The sequence below is a fragment of the Dreissena polymorpha genome, chromosome 11 (genome assembly GCF_020536995.1).
Source record: "Dreissena polymorpha isolate Duluth1 chromosome 11, UMN_Dpol_1.0, whole genome shotgun sequence".
Classification (NCBI taxonomy): domain Eukaryota; kingdom Metazoa; phylum Mollusca; class Bivalvia; order Myida; family Dreissenidae; genus Dreissena; species Dreissena polymorpha.
Window position 1 is genome coordinate 85,401,709 of NC_068365.1, and position 25,329 is coordinate 85,427,037.

At 38.6% G+C, this 25,329-nt stretch overlaps 1 protein-coding gene across 1 annotated transcript in view; it reads left to right on the forward strand.

The window, feature by feature from the left end:
* LOC127851611 (discoidin domain-containing receptor 2-like) overlaps window positions 1-25,329 on the forward strand; it is a 232,970-nt gene that overhangs the window by 202,136 nt on the left and 5,505 nt on the right. The window contains exons 9-16 of the mRNA XM_052385440.1: window positions 1,552-1,665; window positions 2,984-3,307; window positions 8,724-8,828; window positions 13,432-13,598; window positions 16,094-16,225; window positions 17,444-17,571; window positions 18,851-19,048; window positions 24,543-24,777. Coding sequence (XP_052241400.1) covers window positions 1,552-1,665; window positions 2,984-3,307; window positions 8,724-8,828; window positions 13,432-13,598; window positions 16,094-16,225; window positions 17,444-17,571; window positions 18,851-19,048; window positions 24,543-24,777 — 1,403 coding nt within the window. The remainder of the gene's footprint in view (window positions 1-1,551; window positions 1,666-2,983; window positions 3,308-8,723; window positions 8,829-13,431; window positions 13,599-16,093; window positions 16,226-17,443; window positions 17,572-18,850; window positions 19,049-24,542; window positions 24,778-25,329) is intronic.

Consider the following 25,329-nt stretch of genomic DNA (forward strand, 5'->3'; position numbering starts at 1 on the left):
ATACGATGAAATCGGAAATTGTCGTCCCTGAATAGCCTGTGTGGACTGCACAGGTTAATCTATGATGAGACTTTACACACATGCATGCATAAAAACATCTTTTCACTGATCACAGCTAAGAAAGCAGTATATACAGTTAGTCAGAATATTCTGCAATGTGAGTCTAATGAATGTAAATAGAATAAAGTATATACACTTAGTCAGAATATTCTACAATGTGAGTCTATTGAATGTTAATAGAATAAAGTATATACACTTAGTCAGAATATTCTGCAATGTGAGTCTATTGAATGTTAATAGAATAAAGTACATACACTTAGTCAGAATATTCTACAATGTGAGTCTAATGAATGTAAATAGAATAAAGTACATACACTTAATCAGAATATTCTACAATGTGAGTCTAATGAATGTAAATAGAATAAAGTACATACACTTAATCAGAATATTCTACAATGTGAGTCTATTGAATGTTAATAGAATAAAGTACATACACTTAATCAGAATATTCTACAATGTGAGTCAATTGAATGTTAATAGAATAAAGTACATACACTTAGTCAGAATATTCTGCAATGTGGGTCTAATGAATGTAAATAGAATAAAGTACATACACTTAGTCAGAATATTCTGCAATGTGAGTCTAATGAATGTAAATAGAATAAAGTACATACACTTAGTCAGAATATTCTGCAATGTGAGTCTAATGAATGTAAATAGAATAAAGTACATACACTTAGTCAGAATATTCTGCAATGTGAGTCTAATGATTGTAAATAGAATAAAGTACATACACTTAGTCAGAATATTCTGCAATGTGAGTCTAATGATTGTAAATAGAATAAAGTACATACACTTAGTCAGAATATTCTACAATGTGAGTCTATTGAATGTAAATAGAATAAAGTACTTACACTTAGTCAGAATATTCTGCAATGTGAGTCTAATGATTGTAAATAGAATAAATTACATACACTTAATCAGAATATTCTACAATGTGAGTCTATTGAATGTAAATAGAATAAAGTGCATACACTTAGTCAGAATATTCTACAATGTGAGTCTATTGAATGTAAATAGAATAAAGTACATACACTAAGTCAGAATATTCTGCAATGTGAGTCTATTGAATGTAAATAGAATAAAGTACATACACTTAATCAGAATATTCTACAATGTGAGTCTATTGAATGTAAAAAGAATAAAGTACATACACTTAGTCAGAATTTTCTGCAATGTGAGTCTAATGAATGTAAATAGAATAAAGTACATACTCTTAATCAGAATATTCTACAATGTGAGTCTATTGAATGTAAATAGAATAAAGTACATACACTTAGTCAGAATATTCTGCAATGTGAGTCTAATGAATGTAAAAAGAATGAAGTACATACACTTAGTCAGAATTTTCTGCAATGTGAGTATATTGAATGTAAAAAGAATAAAGTACATACACTTAGTCAGAAAATTCTGCAATGTGAGTCTAATGAATGTAAAAAGAATAAAGTACATACATTTAGTTAGAATATTCTGCAATTTTTGTCCAATCAGAGCCTGCATCTGGCAACTTCACAGAGGAGGTTCCCCCCGCAACCTTGAAACCCCTGCTGGTGCCTCCCAAACCAGAGGACAAGTACTACGAACATGGGCTGAACATTGGCAAGGGTGAGTGGTGATGCATTACTTTACTTAACCATATATTACGCACAACCATAAATAATACACACCTAATTTTCAAATGCCAAAATGGAGGAAAAAATGTTCGCTCCCTTGGTGCAAAAAGGTACCATGTGACATTGAAATTAGACGGCACATGGTAATTTTTTGCTTCAATGGGGCAAAATGTTTTAAAGTAAAGAAAACAATCCAATCTGCCGCCATTTTGCTATTGTACAATCAGTTTTATCAATGTATAATGTGCTTAAACTATTTTAATTGAAATTGTGGAATATAAAACTGTGCTTCATAGAAGGTAAAGTACAGTAACAAGAATTGCAAGGGCACGTGTGAGTGGTGATGTCCAGTCTGTTTATGTCTACAGAAAAGCTGTCTTGTAGCATTACTCTAAGAGGCAAAATCAGTGTTGTCTCCTAAAGTGTATGCAGGCAATAGTTTGAGAGGTGTTGATGTAAGGGTTACTAAACAATAGGGATTTGATAATGTGTATAAGTGTCCAGCTCCTGGTATGTGTTATGCAGAGAAACACTTAAACAGATGTTCAGAGAGAGCTTAGTGCTAATAGTCTGATCCTATCAGTTTCCTGTTTCCATGTTTGAATTGTTATAAGTAATGTTTATATAATTATAAGTCAACCAATCTGTATAATATACTTACAACTCATATAACAACTCACAACGCAATTTTGCAAGCTTATTGTTTTGCTTTTTAAATAGCCGTTTGACTGGTTTAAGAGTTGTAAGTAATGGACTCCAGGAAGCAAGTTTGAGCTCACCTGAGTGCACAATGTAATTAGCACACTAGAGGCCTCATTTTTCCTCCAATCTTGATGAAACTTGCTCAGAATGTATATGATCAAAAACTAAGTTTAAATATGGTCATATGTTTCCAAAAACTTGGTCACCAGTTCAAAGCTTAGTAAAGGCGTGTTAACAATCTAGAGGCCACAGTAATGACTTAATCTTGATGTGCCTTGGTCAGAATATGTATCTTGTTCATACCTAGGTCAAGTTTGAATCTGGGTCACGTGTGTGTGGAAAAAAAGGCTCATCTGGTCAAATTTCAACTAAAAAAATCTAACTCAGGTGAGCGCTTCATGGCCATTATGTCCCTCTTGTGTATTGTATGTGTGTAAATTTGAATGCTATATTAACATGGTATATTATATTCTGTATATTAAATGCATACTTACTGTTATTAATCAGCAGGTATGCATGCAGGCAACGTAGAGCTATAGAATATAAATGCAATATGAACATAGTACTTAGTATGATAAATTCATACCCACTGCCATTCTTCATGATAGGTACGCATGCAGGGAACATAGAGCCAGAGAAAGCTCCCAAACAGCAGACGCCAGGAAGTGACATCATCGGTATCATCATCGGTTCCCTGGCGGGGCTCATTGCCATCCTCATCGCCATAGTGATCTTCATCGTGTGCAGACACCGGCGGAATAAGAACAACAACAACCGGCACATGAAGACAGCCCTTGCGGATACACATAACCAGATCACCCTAAATATGTCTGACCTGCGGGGGACACACACCAACGGCAAGGTGCTCAATGGAATCATGTACAACGGGGTCCCTTTCACAGAGCTCGAGTCTGACAAGGAATGCTGCAGCGGTAAGACATAAACAAAGCCTTGTCCTCTGAAAATGGGGCTTAATGCATGTGCGTTATGTGTCATCTTGGGTTAGTCTGTACAGTCCCACAGGTACATTAGGGACAACACTTTAGGCTTAAATGAAATTTCTCTTGGTAACATCGGGGACAGCGTAATCCTGGCTTTCTCTTTAAGATGTCTCTTGTTAACCAAAATCCAAATTAGGCGGAAAGTGTTGTCTCGATTAGCCTGTGCAGTCTGGCTAGTCTATAACGAGTTTTAAAGCACATGCATTGCGCCCAGTTTTCCCTAATTCTTATCTTGGCTACACTGGGCCAATAGTTACACATCTTCTTAAGGAACACTTTGGGCAATTATTTAAATTCAACAAAACCTTAAGTCTACAGCTAGTTCATGTTTCATTCTTTTTAGCTCACCTGAGCACAATGTGCTCATTTTTGCTTATATGGCTATATATGGCCCCTGACTGAACGCCTTTAGTTTGTTGAATTACAACCAGTCAGTATAGTCATCCTGACTGGAAATAAAGAGTTTGTCAAATAAATATTTCCGCATTACATAAGTGCTCACAAAGTTACATAACTTGTAACAGTCATGTGACCGGTTCATTTGCGTAAGCGAAGGAGACCGCACTACCACACCTAGATAGGACAGTTGAGTTTGATAATGGTTTGGATCGGTAAAAAAAACATGGCCGCCAGGAAGTGGGGCAGTTTTCTTTATATGTTTATAGTGACAACATGTGAACAGTCTAGAAGACACATTTTTTTCCCTATCTTCATGAAATTTGGACATATCTTGGAAGAGTTAAAAAATGGTTCAGGTCTGTTAAAAAAACATGGCCGACAAGGGGCCATTTGTTGTTTATTTTTCATGATACTTGGTTAGATCATTTGTTCCATTGATATCTTGGGCTGCAAAGAACAGGTCATTTCTTTTTATCTCAGGTTAGCGACTTTGGGCCTTTCAGGCCCTCTTGTTACATTAATATGCTATAGAAAAGTCAATATTGCTAAAGTGGTTAAACTTGTTTGTTATTAGAAAACAATGGTTTTCTTATAAAAAATATGATCTGAAATTTCCCCCTTATTACATTTTAAGTTAAGAATTCCAGAAGAAGCTTAGTGAATACTGACCATGGTTGACATTGCCTAGTAGTAGCAAAGAAGCTTAGTGAATACTGACCATGGTAGACATTGCCTAGTAGTAGCAAAGAAGCTTAGTGAATACCAACCATGGTAGACATTGCCTAGTAGTAGCAATGAAGCTTAGTGAATACCAACCATGGTAGACATTGCCTAATAGTAGCAATGGAGCTTAGTGAATACCAACCATGGTAGACATTGCCTAATAGTAGCAAAGAAGCTTAGTGAATACCAACCATGGTAGACATTGCCTAATAGTAGCAATGAAGCTTAGTGAATACCAACCATGGTAGACATTGCCTAGTAGTAGCAATGAAGCTTAGTGAATACCAACCATGGTAGACATTGCCTAATAGTAGCAAGAAGCTTAGTGAATACTGACCATGGTAGACATTGCCTAGTAGTAGCAATGAAGCTTAGTGAATACTGACCATGGTAGATATTGCCTAGTAGTAGCAAGAAGCTTAGTGAATACTGACCATGGTAGACATTGCCTAAAAGTAGCAAGAAGCTTAGTGAATACTGACCATTGTAGACATTGCCTAGAAGTAACAAGAAGCTTAGTGAATACCGACCATGGTAGATATTGCCTAGTAGTAGCAAGAAGCTTAGTGAATACTGACCATGGTAGACATTGCCTAGAAGTAACAAGAAGCTTAGTGAATACTGACCATGGTAGACATTGCCTAGTAGTAGCAATGAAGCTTAGTGAATACCAACCATGGTAGACATTGCCTAGAAGTAGCAAAGAAGCTTAGTGAATACTGACCATGGTAGACATTGCCTAGTAGTAGCAAAGAAGCTTAGTGAATACTAACCATGGTAGACATTGCCTATTAGTAGCAATGAAGCTTAGTGAATACCAACCATGGTAGACATTGCCTAGTAGTAGCAAGAAGCTCAGTGAATACCAACCATGGTAGACATTGCCTAGAAGTAGCAAGAAGCTCAGTGAATACTGACCATGGTAGACATTGCCTAGTAGGAGCAAAGAAGCTCAGTGAATACTGACCATGGTAGACATTGCCTAGTTGTAGCAATGAAGCTTAGTGAATACCATCCATGGTAGACATTGCCTAGTAGTAGCAAGAAGCTTAGTGAATACTGACCATGGTAGACATTGCCTAGTAGTAGCAATGAAGCTTAGTGAATACCAACCATTGTAGACATTGCCTAGTAGTAGGAAAGATTCTTAGTGAATACTGACCATTGTAGACATTGCCTAGGAGTAGCAAGAAGCTTAGTGAATACTGACCATTGTAGACATTGCCTAGTAGTAGCAATGAAGCTTAGTGAATACTGACCATGGTAGACATTGCCTAGTAGTAGCAAGAAGCTTAGTGAATACTGACCATGGTAGACATTGCCTAATAGTAGCAATGAAGCTTAGTGAATACCAACCATGGTAGACATTGCCTAGTAGTAGCAAGAAGCTTAGTGAATACTGACCATTGTAGACATTGCCTAGTAGTAGCAAGAAGCTTAGTGAATACTGACCATGGTAGACATTGCCTAGTAGTAGCAATGAAGCTTAGTGAATACTAACCATGGTAGACATTGCCTAGAAGTAGCAATGAAGCTTAGTGAATACTGACCATGGTAGACATTGCCTAGTAGGAGCAAAGAAGCTCAGTGAATACTGACCATGGTAGACATTGCCTAGTAGGAGCAAAGAAGCTTAGTGAATACAAACCATGTTAGACATTGTCAAAAATAAAAATCAAGCTTAGTGAATACTGACCATGGTAGACATTGCCTAGTAGTAGCAAAGAAGCTTAGTGAATACCAACCATTGTAGACATTGCCTAGTAGTAGGAAAGATTCTTAGTGAATACTGACCATTGTAGACATTGCCTAGGAGTAGCAAGAAGCTTAGTGAATACTGACCATTGTAGACATTGCCTAGTAGTAGCAATGAAGCTTAGTGAATACTGACCATGGTAGACATTGCCTAGTAGTAGCAAGAAGCTTAGTGAATACTGACCATGGTAGACATTGCCTAATAGTAGCAAAGAAGCTTAGTGAATACCAACCATGGTAGACATTGCCTAATAGTAGCAAGAAGCTTAGTGAATACCAACCATTGTAGACATTGCCTAGTAGTAGGAAAGATTCTTAGTGAATACTGACCATGGTAGACATTGCCTAATAGTAGCAAGAAGCTTAGTGAATACTGACCATGGTAGACATTGCCTAGTAGTAGCAAGAAGCTTAGTGAATACTGACCATGGTAGACATTGCCTAATAGTAGCAATGAAGCTTAGTGAATACTGACCATGGTAGACATTGCCTTATAGTAGCAAGAAGCTTAGTGAATACTGACCATTGTAAATATTGCCTAATAGTAGCAAGAAGCTTAGTGAATACTGACCATGGTAGACATTGCCTAGTAGTAGCAGTGAAGCTTAGTGAATACTGACCATGGTAGACATTGCCTAGTAGTAGCAAGAAGCTTAGTGAATACTGGCCATGGTAGACATTGCCTAGAAGTAACAAGAAGCTTAGTGAATACTGACCATTGTAGATATTGCCTAATAGTAGCAAGAAGCTTAGTGAATACTGACCATGGTAGATATTGCCTAGTAGTAGCAAGAAGCTCAGTGAATACTGGCCATGGTAGACATTGCCAAGTAGTAGCAAAGAAGCTTAGTGAATACTGACCATGGTAGACATTGCCTAGTTGTAGCAATGAAGCTTAGTGAATACCAACTATGGTAGACATTGACTAGTAGTAGCAAAGAAGCTTAGTGAATACCAACCATGGTAGACATTGCTTAATAGTAGCAATGAAGCTTAGTGAATACCAACTATGGTAGACATTGACTAGTAGTAGCAAGAAGCTTAGTGATTACTGACCATGGTAGACATTGCCTAGTTGTAGCAATGAAGCTTAGTGAATACAGACTATGGTAGACATTGACTAGTAGTAGTTTGCTTAATAAAATAAAAAATAATCATGTTTCACAAAAAGACAAATAATTTATATTTGAACAATATTCTGTTTTGAAACTCATACTAAACTAAACATTACTGTGAGGCCATTTAGAGGTTTTGATGAGTTGTATGCAATGATGGAAAGAATTTCTAGAATCAGTGTTTTTTATGTCCCCCACTATAGTAGTGGGGACATATTGTTTTTGCCCTGTCTGTTGGTTGGTTGGTCTGTTGGTTGGTTGGTTTGCGCCAACTTTAACATTTGCAATAACTTTTGCAATATTGAAGATAGCAACTTGATATTTGGAATGCATATGTATCTCATGGAGCTGCACATTTTGAGTGGTGAAAGGTCAAGGTCATCCTTCAAGGTCAAATGCAAATATATGGGTCAAAATCGCTAATTTAATGTACACTTTTGCAGTAATTCATTATTCAAGTTAGCAACTTGATATTTGGCATGCATGTGTATCTCATGTAGCTGCACATTTTGAGTGATGAAAGGTCAAGGTCATCCTTCAAGGTCAGAGGTCAAAATTATGTGGACAAAATCGCTCATTTAATGAGTACTTTTGCAATATTGAAGATAGCAACTTGATATTTGGCATGCATGTGTATCTCATGAAGCTGCACATTTTGAGTGGTGAAAGGTATAGGTCAAGGTCATCCTTCAAGGTCAGAGGTCAAATATATGTGGCCCAAATCGCTTATTTTATGAATACTTTTGCAATATTGAAGATAGCAACTTGATATTTGGCATGCATGTGTATCTCATGGAGCTGCACATTTTGAGTGGTGAAAGGTCAAGGTCAAGGTCATCCTTCAAGGTCAAATATATGGGTCAAAATTGCTCATGTAATGTCACTTCTGCAATATTGAAGCTAGCAATTTTATATTTGAAATGCATGTGTATCTCATGGAGCTGCACATTTTGAGTGGTGAAGGGTCAAGGTCATCCTTCAAGGTCAAACGTCATATAGGGGGACATTGTGTTTCACAAACACATCTTATTCATTTTATCAAATTGTTTAACTTGACCAACACAATCATTAAGACAGATATCCATAGAAAAAAGCATTTTACAATCCATGGTTCCAGGCGTAAAGCTTTCCAGTTGATGCAAATATTATACGATATCTTAAGACTTGCCTTTGTTTAATGACAATTTTTCAATTTCCACTTAAAGTTGGGTTATTTAATTGTTTCAGAATCCAACATTTTTAATCAAAGTACAATCTTAGTACTTGTTTAGAACAAGAACTATTTTATGGTGAGTATAAATAGTTGTATCCAACAATATCTTATGGAGATATGTTTTTAACTTAAACATTTACAGAGCGTCCAAAGCACAATGGTCATCGCGAAACAAAGGACTCGGTTATCGTAAATAGGGGTAGCATGGCCGCCAATTTGACTGACCTCCCGGAATTACCTTCACCAGGTATTAGACTGGTTCTGCTTGGTGCATGGGAGTTCAATACTAATCTGACTGACCTCCCAGAATTACCGTATCCAGGTATAAGACTGGTTCTGCTTGGTGCATGGGAGCTCAATACTTATCTGACTGACCTCCCAGAATTATCTTCACCAGGTATTAGACTGGTTCTGATTGGTGCATGGGAGTTCAGTACTAATCTGACTGACCTCCCATAATTACTTCACCAGGTATTAGACTGGTTCTGCTTGGTGCATCGGAGTTCAATACTAATCTGACTGACCTCCCAGAATTACCTTCACCAGGTATTAGACTGGTTCTGCTTGGTGCATGGGAGTTCAATACTTATCTGACTGACCTCCCAGAATTACCCTTATCCAGGTATTAGACTGGTTCTACTTGGTGCATGGGAGTTCAATACTAATCTGACTTACCTCCCAAAATTATCTTCACCAGGTATTAGACTGGTTCTGATTGGTGCATGTGAGTTCAGTACTAATCTGACTGACCTCCCATAATTACTTCACCAGGTATTAGACTGGTTCTACTTGGTGCATGGGAGTTCAATACTAATCTGACTGACCTCCCAAAATTATCTTCACCAGGTATTAGACTGGTTCTGATTGGTGCATGTGAGTTCAGTACTAATCTGACTGTCCTCCCATAATTACTTCACCAGGTATTAGAATGGTTCTGCTTGGTGCATTGGAGTTCAATACTAATCTGACTGACTTCCCAGAATTATCGTCACCAGGTATTAGACTGGTTCTACTTGGTGCATGGGAGTTCAATACTTATCTGACTGACCTCCCAGAATTATCTTCACCAGGTATTAGACTGGTTCTGCTTAGTGCATGGGAGTTCAATACTTATCTGATTGATTTCCCAGAATGACCCTTATCCAGGTATTAGACTGGTTCTGCTTGGTGCATGGGAGCTCAATACTTATCTGACTGACCTCCCAGAATTATCTTCACCAGGTATTAGACTGGTTCTGCTTGGTGCATGGGAGTTCAATACTAATCTGACTGACCTCCCAGAATTATCTTCACCAGGTATTAGACTGATTCTGCTTGGTGCATGGGAGTTCAATACTTATCTGACAGACCTCCCAGAATTATCTTCACCAGGTATTAGACTGGTTCTGTTTGGTGCATGGTAGTTCAATACTTATCTGACTGACCTCCCATAATTTACATTATCCAGGTATTAGACTGGTTCTGCTTGGTGCATGGGAGTTCAATACTAATCTGACTGACCTCCCAGAATTACTTAACCAGGTATTAAACTGATTCTGCTTGGTGCATGGGAGTTCAATACTAATCTGACTGACCTCCCAGAATTATCTTCACCAGGTATTAGACTGGTTCTGCTTGGTGCATTGGTGTTCAATACTTATCTGACTGACCTCCCAGAATAGCATTATCCAGGTATTAGACTGGTTCTGCTAGGTGCATTGGAGTTCAATACCAATCTGACTGACCTCCCAGAATTATCTTCACCAGGTATTATACTTGTTCTGCTTGGTGCATGGGAGTTCAATACTTATCTGACTGACCTCCCAGAATTACTTCACCAGGTATTAGACTGGTTCTGCTTGGTGCACGGGAGTTCAATACTAATCTGACTGACCTCCAAGAATTATTTTCACCAGGTATTAGACTGGTTCTGCTAGGTGCATGGGAGTTCAATACTAATCCGACTGACCTCCCGGAATTACCTTCACCAGGTATTAGACTGGTTCTGCTCGGTGCATGGGAGTTCAATACTAATCTGACTGACTTCCCAGAATTACCTTCACCAGATATTAGACTGGTTCTGCTTGATGCATGGGAGTTCAATACTTATCTGACTGACCTCCCAGAATTACCTTCACCAGGTATTAGACTAGTTCTGTTTGGTGCATGACTTCAATACTTATCTGACTGACCTCCCAGAATTACTTCACCAGGTATTAGACTGGTTCTGTTTGGTGCATGGGAGTTCAATACTAATCTGACTGACCTCCCAGAATTACTTCACCAGGTATTAGACTGGTTCTGCTTGGTGCATGGGAGATCAATACTAATCTGACTGACCTCCCAGAATTATCTTCACCAGGTATTAGACTGGTTCTGCTTGGTGCATGGGAGTTCAATACTTATCTGATTGATTTCCCAGAATGACCCTTATCCAGGTATTAGACTGGTTCTGCTTGGTGCATGGGAGCTCAATACTTATCTGACTGACCTCCCAGAATTATCTTCACCAGGTATTAGACTTGTTCTGCTTGGTGCATGGGAGTTCAATACTAATCTGACTGACCTCCCAGAATTATCTTCACCAGGTATTAGACTGATTCTGCTTGGTGCATGGGAGTTCAATACTTATCTGACAGACCTCCCAGAATTATCTTCACCAGGTATTAGACTGGTTCTGTTTGGTGCATGGTAGTTCAATACTTATCTGACTGACCTCCCATAATTTACATTATCCAGGTATTAGACTGGTTCTGCTTGGTGCATGGGAGTTCAATACTTATCTGACTGACCTCCCAGAATTACTTAACCAGGTATTAAACTGATTCTGCTTGGTGCATGGGAGTTCAATACTATTCTGACTGACCTCCCAGAATTATCTTCACCAGGTATTAGACTGGTTCTGCTTGGTGCATTGGTGTTCAATACTTATCTGACTGACCTCCCAGAATAGCATTATCCAGGTATTAGACTGGTTCTGCTAGGTGCATTGGAGTTCAATACTAATCTGACTGACCTCCCAGAATTATCTTCACCAGGTATTAGACTTGTTCTGCTTGGTGCATGGGAGTTCAATACTTATCTGACTGACCTCCCAGAATTACTTCACCAGGTATTAGACTGGTTCTGCTTGGTGCACGGGAGTTCAATACTAATCTGACTGACCTCCAAGAATTATTTTCACCAGGTATTAGACTGGTTCTGCTAGGTGCATGGGAGTTCAATACTAATCCGACTGACCTCCCGGAATTACCTTCACCAGGTATTAGACTGGTTCTGCTCGGTGCATGGGAGTTCAATACTAATCTGACTGACTTCCCAGAATTACCTTCACCAGATATTAGACTGGTTCTGCTTGATGCATGGGAGTTCAATACTTATCTGACTGACCTCCCAGAATTACCTTCACCAGGTATTAGACTAGTTCTGCTTGGTGCATGACTTCAATACTTATCTGACTGACCTCCCAGAATTACTTCACCAGGTATTAGACTGGTTCTGTTTGGTGCATGGGAGTTCAATACTAATCTGACTGACCTCCCAGAATTACTTCACCAGGTATTAGACTGGTTCTGCTTGGTGCATGGGAGATCAATACTAATCTGACTGACCTCCCAGAATTACTTCACCAGGTATTATTCTGGTTCTGCTTGGTGCATGGGAGTTCAATACTAATCTGACTGACCTTCCAGAATTACCTTCACCAGGTATTAGACTGGTTCTGCTTGGTGCATAGGAGTTTAATACTAATCTGACTGACCTCCCAGAATTACCTTCACCAGGAATTAGGCTGGTTCTGCTTGATGCTTGGGGTTATGGGCCATAATTGTATCTTCCCAAATCAATATTTTTCCAAAGTTTATGAAAAACACCAACAAAATATTAATCACACTAAATTTATAATATGATAGTGAAAAAATCAAGGTAAGAATATTTTTAATGTGTGATTTGATAAAATTGTTTATTTATGTTGTATAAAGCCAAAAATGGCAACTAATTCAGCTAAGAAATCGAACTATGCCATTCCATAATTCTATACTCTGCATGATATATTCACATTTTCCCCATATCTCTAATTCAAATAGGGGAGTTGTTAGTTACTGCATGGTATAAGTATGTGTACTTATGCTTGCATTAACATTTTCTGCTTTCTTCATGAAATAGTTTTGTACCAGACTAACATCAATTTTTAGTCTAACTGTTTGTTGCAGAATGTTCAATTTCAGTAAATAGTTTTTAGAAGTGAGAAATTGTAGCTTAAAAACGATTTCTGTGATAACTATTGAGTTAAATGTGTAATTGGTTCTCTTAATTATTTATTATTAAGTTCAGATCATAATAATATTGAGTGATGTAATGGCTGATGTATTCATTGAATGCTGGGAGGTCATGGAGTGACTTTCAAGAGAGGCTTGATCTCTGTCAAATACATCTACATGTGGTTTTACAGAGCCAATGGACTCAATATGAAGCATATAATTCCTGTATGTGCCTGTTTCATTTAAAGTCTATTTTGTTCTTTTTTTTTCAATAAATTGACATTCCAAGAATGCTTCATATTCAAACAAATTTCAATTACTGATACAAAACTTGGGTCTTCTTTATAAAATATATTTACAATTGAGTTTAAAAGTCACTATGACTTAAGTTCAAAAGGTTTGTGGCTGCAGAGGCTGGTCCAGGGATTATACTCTCAGAAAAAAACTCTGAAATTTAGATAATTACCCTAGCAAGTAATTTTGTCAAAGCGTTTTAGATTTCGTTCTAATTGATTCAATATTGAAAATGAAAACCAACATTAATCTCAAGTGTTATCATAGTTATTGGCCCAGCTTTTACAATCATCTCAATATAGCTGTTACCTTCTATAGCAGAAAGCCAGGATTACGCTGTCCCAGATGTCACCAAGTCAGCCCTGATGACCTTTCCACAGGCGCGCAAGCAGAACAACCTCGACAAGCCACCCCCACAGTATGATGCACTCTACGCTGCAGCTGACATAATCAGTACACAGGTCCCCAATATACCTTCCCTTCAGGCAAGTATAGCAGCACAAAAGTCCCTTATATACCCTCCATGCAGGCAAGTATATCAGCACCCAGGTCTCTCATATACCTTCCCTGCAGGCAAGTGAAGCCAGTATTAGTAGGGTTTTGTTCATACTTTTTAGCCGGATTTTTTTCGAAAAAATCTCGGCTTATAGATTGATGTTGTCGGGCGGGCGGGCGGGGGGGCGGGCGGGCGGCGTGCTCGAAAATGTTAAAGTTCTTATTTCATGGTATAACTTTGGTATGCTTGGACCTAGAGTCTTCAAACTTGACATGAAGGTTGGCCAGGATTAACAGATGACCACTGGTCATTTCAAGGTCATTCATTTGAAGGTCAAGGTCACTGTGACCTTCAATATAAAAAATGTTAAAGTTGTTATAACTTTGGTATGCTTGGACCTAGAGTCTTGAAACTTGACATGAAGGTTGGCCATAACTAGTTAGTAACCACTGGTCATTTCAAGGTCATTCATTTGAAGGTCAAGGTCACTGTGACCTTGAATGTAAAAATGTTAAAGTTCTTATTTCATGGTATAACTTTGGTATGCTTGGACCTAGAGTCTTCAAACTTGACATGAAGGTTGGCCAGGATTAACAGATGACCACTGGTCATTTCAAGGTCATTCATTTGAAGGTGAAGATCACTGTGACCTTCAATATAAAAATGTTAAAGTTGTTATAACTTTGGTATGCTTGGACCTAGAGTCTTGAAACTTGACATGAAGGTTGGCCAGAACTAGTAAGTAACCACTGGACATTTCAAGGTCATTCATTTGAAGGTCAAGGTCACTGTGACCTTGAATGTAAAAATGTTAAAGTTGTTATAACTTTGGTATGCTTGGACCTAGAGTCTTGAAACTTGACATGAAGGTTGGCCAGAACTAGTAAGTAACCACTGGACATTTCAAGGTCATTCATTTGAAGGTCAAGGTCACTGTGACCTTGAATGTAAAAATGTTAAAGTTCTTATTTCATGTTATAACTTTGGTATGCTTGTACCTAGAGTCTTCAAACTTGAAATAAAGATTGGCCAGTACTAGAAGATGACCACTGGTCATTTCAATGTCATTCATTTGAAGGTCAAGGTCACTGTGACCTTAAATGTTAAAATGTTAAAATTGTTATAACTTTGGTATGCTTGGACATAGAGTCTTCAAACTTGACATGAAGGTTTGCAAGCACACTTAGATGACCACTGGTCATTTCAAGGTCATTCATTCTAAGGTCAAGGTCACTGTGACCTTGAATGTAAAAATGTTAAAGTTCTTATAACTTTGGTAGGTAAAAATGTTAAAGTTCTTATTCCATGTTATAACTTTGGTATGCTTGTACCTAGAGTCTTCAAACTTGACATAAAGGTTGGCCAGTACTAGAAGATCACCACTGCTCATTTCAATGTCATTCATTTGAAGGTCAAGGTCACTGTGACCTTCAATGTTAAAATGTTAAAATTGTTATAACTTTGGTATGCTTGGACCTAGAATCTCAAACTTGACGTAAAGGTTTGCAAGCACACTTAGATGACCACTGGTCATTTCAAGGTCATTCATTTCAATGTCATTCATTTGAAGGTCAAGGTCACTGTGAACTTAAATGTTAAAATGTTAAAATTGTTGTAACTTTGGTATGCTTGGACCTAGAATCTCAAACTTGACGTAAAGGTTTGCAAGCACACTTAGATGACCACTGGTCATTTCAAGGTCATTCATTTGAAGGTCGAGGTCATGAAATTGATGGAAACTTCAAACAATATGTTACTAATTTGCTAATAAAAAAATTGAGATCAAACTTTCCTAATTGTCAATTCAAGTTCATATTTGTGACCTTAAATGTTATTGTTGTTCATGTATATGCATGCATTCAAAACATAACACAAGGTTTGCTCATGCTTTGAAAAGTACTTACATTTCATTTTGACCTTTGAACAATATTTCAGTAATTTAAGTATTGCATTGACAAAAACACGAAAGGTACTTTCCTGTCATTTAAATCAAAAATCCGGCTTCAATGCGGTCATCTCCGACCGCGGAACTCTTGTTATTGTTCTGGATTAGAAACTTGTCATTGACTTAAAATACTGACACCTATAAGTTGTCATAATTTAATTTCCTGAATAAACCCTCATTTTGGGCAAGAAATGGTTGTGTTTTTTTGTTCATTTATCATTAAAATACACACATCAACTATAATGTGGTAAATAGAAACTAGGTATTGCTTTGGAACAGAGCTTCGAGTGTAAGTTTGCTTAACTTTAAAAAAAAAGAAGTGATTTCAGCATGCACAATCTAATCTGGGACAGCACTTTCCGTCTAGACAGTTTTTGTTAAGGAGGGACCTTCTTGAAGCAAAAAAAATCAATTTAAACAGAAAGTATTAGCTTATTCCTTATTAAGTTATGCAGACTGAACATGCTTACTGGTATCTGGGACAACACGTTACTCATAAAGCTCAGTTTCTCTAGAACTTAGCTCATATTATTTTACAGGGTGTGAGTGGCAACAATGTGTACGCTGTTCCCAATGCAGAGCTGCTTCTCAGCATTGATGTTTCTGTAAACGAATTTCCACGCGAGAACCTACGCTTCATCGAGGTGTTGGGACAGGGTCAGTTTGGAGAGGTAGGCCGGGGAGTTCACTCTTACTGTGTTTGTAAGGGGAGAGCATTCTTACTGTGTTTGCTAGGGGAGAGTACTCTTACTGCGTTTGTAATGGGAGATCACTCTTACTGTGTTTGTTATCTGACTTTAACTAAGGATTTGAGTATAGAACTATCATATATGCATTATCTGACTTTAAAATTCTTAAAATGTGTTATAGGATCTTTTTATTAATATGCAAGCGTCTATCATTTTAATTGAAACAGATCAATCAAAGTAAATCATTTCATTATATGATTGTTTAGTGATTGGATTATTATTCACATGTCAGTTTAAGTAAACTTACAAAAAAGAACAAATACTCAATAGTGTTCAAGAACAGAAACAAACTTATTACCAGCAATCAATCTAAATTACATTTAACAATAACAATTAGAGTGCAATACTGTTGTTTCCTTAAGAACACTAACATTTTATTATGCCCTACATTCCTGTCAATTCTTTATCAATCCATTCTCTGATGGGAGGCGGAAAACTACAACGGGCGAGGCATGGTATGGTATTGCGCAAGGGGGGGTTAGAGGGTTAGGGTTAGGGTTTGTGTTAGTGTTAGGGGTCGGGTTAGGGTTTGGGTTAGCCTAAACCCAACCCTAACCCTAACCCGACCCCTAATCCTAACCCTTACCCTAACCCTTTTTGGGGGTTATCACCCCTGACCATGCCTCGCCCGTTGTAGTTTTCCGCCTCCCTTCTCTGATAGGTTCACCTGTGTAATAACTTATCACTCCATTCCTATGCAGGTTCACCTGTGTGATATAATCATGTAACTTATCAATCACTTTCCATGTAGGTTAATGCTTGTGATAATTTATAACTCCATTCCCATGAAGGTTAACTTGTGTGATAACGTATCACTCCAATCCCATGTAGGTTCACATGTGTGATAACTTATCACTTCAATCCCATGTAGGTTCACATGTGTGATACATGTAACTTATCACTCCATTTCCATGTAGGTTCACCTGTGTGATAGATGTTACTTATCCCTTCATTCCCATGGAGGTTCACCTTTGTGATACATGTAACGTATCAATCCATTCCCTGTTGGTTAACCTGTGTTATACATGTATCTTATAACCTCATTCCCTGGTAGGTTCACCTTTGTGATACATGTAACTTATCAATCCATTCCCTTGTAGGTTCACCTGTGTGTTTACTTGTTAGTCTCTTTCCATGTAGGTTCACCTGTGTGATGCAGTGAACATGAGTCACTTTGTTGAGGAAGACTTCATAATGAACCGCACACTGTCCAGAATGTGCCTGGTGGCCGTGAAAATACTCAGAACCAACGCAGAAGACAGAGCCAGGTTGGTATGCACACAGTCTTCTTGGGGTGGGAGGGGACAGAGCCAGGTTGGTAGACACAAAGTCTTCTTGGGGTGGGAGGGGAAAGAGCCTGGTTGGTTGACACGCAGTCATCTTGGGGTGGGAGGGGACAGAGCCAGATTGGTAGATACAAAGTCATCTTGGGGTTGGAGAGGGCAGAATCAGATTGGTAGACACACCGTCATCTTCGGGTGAGGGGATATAGCCAGGTTGGTAGACACACAGTCATCTTGGGGTGGGAGAGGACAGAGTCAGGTTGGTAGACACACCGTCATCTTGGGGTGAGAGGGGATATAGCCAGGTTGGTAGACACACAGTCATCTTGGGGTGAGAGGGGAAATAGCCAGGTTGGTTGGCACACAGTTTTCTTGGGTAGGGAGAGGACAGAGTCAGGTTGGTAGACACACAGTCTTCTTGGAGTGAGAGAGGAAAGAGCCTGGCTGGTAGACACACAGTCTTCTTGGAGTGAGAGAGGAAAGGGCCAGGTTGGTAGGAACAAAGTCTTCTTGGAGTGAGAGGTGATAGAACCAGGTTCGTAGACACACAGTCTTCTTGGGGTGGGAGGGGAAAGAATCAGGTTGATAGGCACAAAGTCATCGTGGGGTGGTAGGGGAAATAGCCAGGTTGGTATGCAAACAGTCTTCTTGGGGTGGGAGGGGATAGAGACAGGTTTGTAGGCACAAAGTCATCATGGATGGGAGGGGACAGAGCCTGGTTGGTAGACACAAAGTCATCTTGGGTTGGGAGAGAACAGAGCCTGGTTGGTAGACACACAGTTATCTTGTGGTGGGAGAGAACAGAGTCAGGTAAGTAGACACAGAGTCATCTTGGGGTGGGAGAGGACAGAGCCAGGTTGGTAGACACACAGTCATCTTGGGGTGGGAGAGGACAGAGCCTGGTTGGTAGACACAAAGTCATCTTGGGGTGGGAGAGGACAGAGCCTGGTTGGTAGACACACAGTCATCTTGGGTTGGGAGGGGAAAGAGCCTGGTTGGTAGACACGGGGTCATCTTGGGGTTGGAGAGGACAAAACCAGGTTGGTAGACACACAGTCATCTTGGGGTTGGAGAGGACAGAGCCTGGTTGGTAGACACACAGTCATCTTGGGGTGGGAGAGGACAGAGCCTGGTTGGTAGGCACACATTCATCTTTTGGTGGGAGGAGACAGAGGCTTATCTGGGACAACACTTTATGCAATGCACATGCATTAAGCCTTGTTTTCATAGTGTGCGGCTCATATGTTTATTCCATGATTTCCAGAAAAGACTTTCTGAAGGAGATCAAGATCATGTCCCAGCTACGGGACCCTAACATTGTGCGTGTTCTGGGCGTGTGTACGGGGGAGGAGCCGCTGTGTATGATTGTGGAGTACATGAAGTATGGAGACCTCAACCAGTTCCTGCTGGACCACGTGCTGGAGACACCTTCTGCGCAGGCTATCAACGCTAAAATACTCAGGTAAGTCATTCAGATGAACTCTGTGCAGGCTATGAACACTAAATACTCAGGTGAGGATGAACTCTGTGCAGGCTATCAACACTAAAATATTCAGGTGAGTCATTCAGATGAACTCTGTGCAGGCTATCAACACTAAAATACTCAGGTGAGTCATTGAGATGAAATCTGTGCAGGCTAACAACGCTAAAATACTCAGGTGAGTCATTCAGATGAACTCTGTGCAGGCTATCAACACTAAATACTCAGGTGAGTCATTCAGATGAACTCTCTGGAGGCTATCAACAATAAAATACTCAGGTGAGTCATTGAGATGAACTCTGTGCAGGCTATCAACACTAATACACTCAGGTGAGTCATTGAGATGAACTCTGTGCAGGCTATCAACACTGAATACTCAGGTGAGATATTCAGATGAACTCTGTGCAGGCTATTAACACTAAAATACTCAGGTGAGTCATTCAGATGAACTATGTGCAGGCTATCAACACTAAATACTCAGGTGAGTCATTCAGATGAACTCTGTGCAGGCTATCAACACTAAAATACTCAGGTGAGTCATTCAGATGAACTCTGTGCAGGCTATCAACACTTAATACTCAGGTGAGTCATTCAGATGAACTCTGTGGAGGCTATCAACACTAAAATACTCAGGCGAGTCATTGAGATGAACTCTGTGCAGGCTATCAACACTAATACACTAAGATGAGTCATTGAGATGAACTCTGTGCAGGCTATCAACACTGAATACTGTAAAACCATTAAATTTCGTGTGGTACGAATTTTCGTGGATTTCGTTGGTCCACTGAACCACGAATTCAAGTACCAACGATTATTTATACATTCTTTTAGCCGAAATCGGTCATTTCCGAATGTCATTTCCGACATTTTCTTTTGTTTTCGGTTATCCGAGATATTTGTTTTTTGTAATAATTACTTCACTTCAGTAGGTCACATTACACAATTTCTTGATTAATTAAAATCTTTCCGAATTGAAAATGTTTTCTTCCACTGAATCGTTAGCGACCTGTGCCAATAATGCTTCAGTCATAGACTGAGCTTGCAAGGTCGGGCAATCCTGCTATAGTAGGGGAACGCGTCTGAATTGTTTCCGTTTTCAACCATTTTGAAAGAGACATTGTTTGATTGAGATATGCTAGTTAATACAATATGTTGTTTTCTTGATAAGTGTCTGGGTAATAATACTTTTTTACGTGACGTCGTCAAATTAACAGTTTGCAGATTTATCACATATGTTAATTAGTGCCAATTAAAGTTAAAAGAGATATAACAGTTTTCACACGTGTATTCTGGGGACCTTATTACTTAATTGTTACTACTAAGAGACCGATTGCGCTGAGAATTGCACATATTGTCAAAACAGCATTGATGGCAATTAGCGAGCAGGGACCCACATGTGCGCCGCTTTATCGATCTTTTCGACAATTATTGGCATTCGGCAACACTTTCATGCTTCAGTGCACATTAACCCTAAGTCTTGCTGTCAACACAGATTAGCAGATTATGCTTCGTTATTACTCTGGTTGTTTTAATAAACGTTTAATTATTATGACGGTCAGTATTCCCAAAAAATTTGAAATCCACGAAATTACGTGTCAACGAATTTGTTGATTTTTATTAAACCACGAAATTTCATACCGACGAATTTCTATACGTTTACAGTACTCAGGTGAGATATTTAGATGAACTCTGTGCAGACTATTAACACTAAAATACTCAGGTGAGTCATTCAGATGAACTCTGTGCAGGCTATCAACACTAAATACTCAGGTGAGTCATTCAGATGAACTCTGTGCAGGCTATCAACGCTAAAATACTCTGGTGAGTCATTCAGATGAACTCTGTGCAGGCTATCAACACTAAAATACTCAGGTGAGTCATTCAGATGAACTCTGTGGAGGCTATCAACACTAAAATACTCAGGTGAGTCATTGAGATGAACTCTGTGCAGGCTATCAACACTAATACACTCAGGTGAGTCATTGAGATGAACTCTGTGCAGGCTATCAACACTAAAATACTCAGGTGAGTCATTCAGATGAACTCTGTGCAGGCTATTAACACTAAAATACTCAGATGAGTCATTCAGATGAACTCTGTGCAGGCTATCAACACTAAATACTCAGGTGAGTCATTCAGATGAACTATGTGCAGGCTATCAACGCTAAAATACTCTGGTGAGTGATTCAGATGAACTCTGTGCAGGCTATCAACACTAAAATACTCAGGTGAGTCATTCAGATGAACTCTGTGCAGGCTATCAACACTAATACACTAAGGTGAGTCATTCAGATGAATTCTGTGCAGGCTATCAACACTAAATACTCAGGTGAGTCATTGAGATGAACTCTATGCAGGCTATCAACACTAAAATACTCAGGTGAGTCATTCAGATGAACTCTGTGCAGACTATCAACACTAAATACTCAGGTGAGTCATTGAGATGAACTCTGTGCAGGCTATCAACACTAAAATACTCAGGTGAGTCATTCAGATGAACTCTGTGCAGACTATCAACGCTAAAATACTCAGATGAGTCATTGAGATGAACTCTGTGCAGGCTATCAACACTAAAATACTCAGGTGAGTCATTGAGATGAACTCTGTGCAGGCTATCAACGCTAAAATACTCAGGTGAGTCATTGAGATGAACTCTGTGCAGGCTATCAACGCTAAAATACTCAGGTGAGTCATCAGATGAACTCTGTGCAGGCTATCAACGCTAAATTACTCAGGTGAGTCATTGAGATGAACTCTGTGCAGGCTATCAACGCTAAAATACTCAGGTGAGTCATTCAGATGAACTCTGTGCAGACTATCAACGCTAAAATACTCAGGTGAGTCATTCAGATGAACTATGTGCAGGCTATCAGCGCTAAAGTACTCAGGTGAGTTATTCAGATGAACTCTGTGTAGGCTATCAACACTAAAATACTCAGGTGAGTCATTGAGATGAACTCTGTGCAGGCTATCAACACTAAAATACTCAGGTGAGTCATTCAGATGAACTCTGTGCAGGCTATCAACACTAAAATACTCAGGTGAGTCATTGAGATGAACTCTGTGCAGGCTATCAACACTAAATAATCAGGTGAGTCATTCAGATGAACTCTGTGTAGGTTATCAACACTAAAATACTCAGGTGAGTCATTCAGATGAACTCTGTGCAGGCTATCAACGCTAAAATACTTAGGTGAGTCATTCAGATGAAATCTGTGCAGGCTATCAACACTAAAATACTCAGGTGGGTCATTCAGATGAACTCTGTGCAGGCTATCAACATTAAAATACTCAGGTGAGTCATTCAGATGAACCCTGTGCAGGCTATCAACACTAAAATACTCAGGTGAGTCATTCAGATGAACTCTGTGCAGGCTATCAACGCTAAAATACTTAGGTGAGTCATTCAGATGAAATCTGTGCAGGCTATCAACACTAAAATACTCAGGTGGGTCATTCAGATGAACTCTGTGCAGGCTATCAACATTAAAATACTCAGGTGAGTCATTCAGATGAACCCTGTGCAGGCTATCAACACTAAAATACTCAGGTGAGTCATTCAGATGAACTCTGTGCAGGCTATCAACACTAAAATACTCACGTGAGTCACAGACTGCTATTGTTAAACAGACTTCATTTATAATCAAGTCAATCCACTTTCAAATAAATCAATTCATGTCTAATAAAAATGCACCCTATATACCCTTATATTCAAATCAATACACTTATAATCAAAGTAATCCACTTATTATTCACTTATTTTCCACTATTTAACTTAGTAACCCACTTAAATTCCACTTAAATCTGAGCAATGCACTTATAATCCACCTTTAATCTAAGCAATTCACTTTAATTCCACTTTAAATCTGAGTAATCCGCCTAAAATCCACTTTGAATCAAAGCAATGCACTGATAATCCACTTTGAATCTAAGCAACCCATTTAAAATCCAATTTTTATCATAGCAATCCACTTATAATCCACTTTGAATCAAAGCAATACAATTATAATCCACTTTCTTTGAATCAAAGCAATTCACTTATAATTCACTTTGAATCAAAGCAATCACTTTATATGATCCACTTTAGTTCAATCAATCCAGTTGTAATCGATTCAGATTCAAAGCACTGCACTGCATCTCAACTGTTCAGATTTTGATGAAGAGTAATCCTGTTCTGTTATCAATAAAATGGTTTGCCACTTTTTTTAAAAGACCTGTTTCTGATTGATTCGTTCAGAAATATACAAATACTAGTATGAATTGTTAACTAATATTGCACTTTTACTCCATTTCTGTTGCTTGTGAAGAGTATAAGTAATTACTGTCTACGGTCCATCAGTCTTAAAAAACTTTAGTGATTGTGAACTAGTGTGAGGAATCATGACAGCTCAGTCAGGGAAAAAATGAATGGTTTAGACAGATGCCACAATGTTGACCACCGCTTGAGTACTCATGGCATAACTATAAATATATGTGGTCTTGAATAACATATTTTTAAGTTATTTCACTTGTTCTTCTCCAGTGATTATTTTAACTGGGAGTCCCGGGTCCTGGACTCACAAAAACCTCAGGGGATGCAAATTTTCTAATTATGTGAGTCGCAAAACTGCATTAAAATTTCTATAAAAAAACAACAGAGTTTAATATTTGGACTCACTCTTTCAATTCGGGGACTCATCGATTAGCCAGTTGTTGAGTCCCAGGACTCTGATTAGAAAATTTGTAAAATTATCACTGATTACTCATTAACTACTCATGCAATCTTCTTAGTATCTTGAAACTCCTTCTCGTGTACTCCTCTGAGTTTTTGTAGCTTATCTAAGCATGAAGTGCTTATGGTGAGCTGTTGCAAACAGGCTATGTCCAGCGTTGTGCACCGTCTGTCTCGCATGGTTTTGGCAACATTTAGCTAGTCATTATTTAAGAGGCCACATGTTTTTAAATTAAATCTTGATTAAACATGGTCAGAATATTTATCTTGGAAATATCTAGAATAGGTTACAAATCTAGGTCACATGCCTCCAAAAACTAGGTTGCCATGTCAATTCTTATTAAAAAAAAATTATAACAACTCTAGAGGCCACATTCATGATCAACCTCTATGAAACTTGGTCAGAATGTTTATTTCTACAACATCAAAGCCAATTTTGAATCTGGGTCAAGTGTGTAAGAAAATAAGGTCACCTGCTCTGATCTTTAAAAACCCATAGTACCACTTTAGAAACCACATGTAAGACCCAATCTTGATGAATCATGTATTAAATGTTTATCTTGACAATATCAAGGCCATGTTGGAATCTTTGTCAAATCGGGTCTACAACTATATCACCTGGACAGTCTTCAACAATTGCAGTACCTTGACTCCAGGTGAGCGCTTCAGGGCCATCATGGCCCTCTTATTCTTTAAAAAGATGCTTTTGTTGAAAAAATATAGTATCAAATATTGTTAGTACGTACTTTGTATCGCACATTTTAGCTACGGGTGCCTGATCTACATGGCGTCCCAAATTGCCTCTGGTATGAAGTACCTCGAGTCTCTGAACATGGTGCATCGTGACCTCGCTGTACGCAACTGTCTTGTTGGCATGAACTTCACTATCAAGATTTCTGATTTTGGGATGAGTCGGAGTTTGTACAGTGCTGACTATTACAAGATAGAGGGGCGAGCTGTGCTTCCGATACGATGGATGGCATGGGAGTCAATACTACTGGTAAAGTGACATCAAAACTGGAATGAGACTCACATGATTAACCTCTGTCATGTGGGGAACTTAATGATAAATGAATATTTTCCAGCGTTAAATGGTTAAACTGGTGTAAGTGCTTGGCATTTCTATGGCAGGTACATACGTTTTAAATTTGAACCTTGTTAAAAATTTAAAAAAAGGTTCCGTATCACTGGTACTTGAATAATACTCAACACATGCTTGAAAACATTGAATCAGAAAGTTATGTGCAAATGAAATTGTGTTTATTTAACTTGTAAATTGAAATCAGAAAATGGCAATGATACCGGTGCTTTAGATTTAGTTTTACAATTTGATTAAGGCAGGAGCAGACTCGTCTGTGATATTTCAAATCCTTTCATAACAAATATTTTTAAAACACATTAGTTTTTAGTACAAAATTATTTTTTAAATATTGGAGAAGAACGGTTTTACGAATTTAACAAACATTATTATATTTATTCATCCAGATTGTAGCAATTTAACAAACATGTTTTATTTAATTTTGAGTCCATACTGATAGAGGCCTACTTTTTT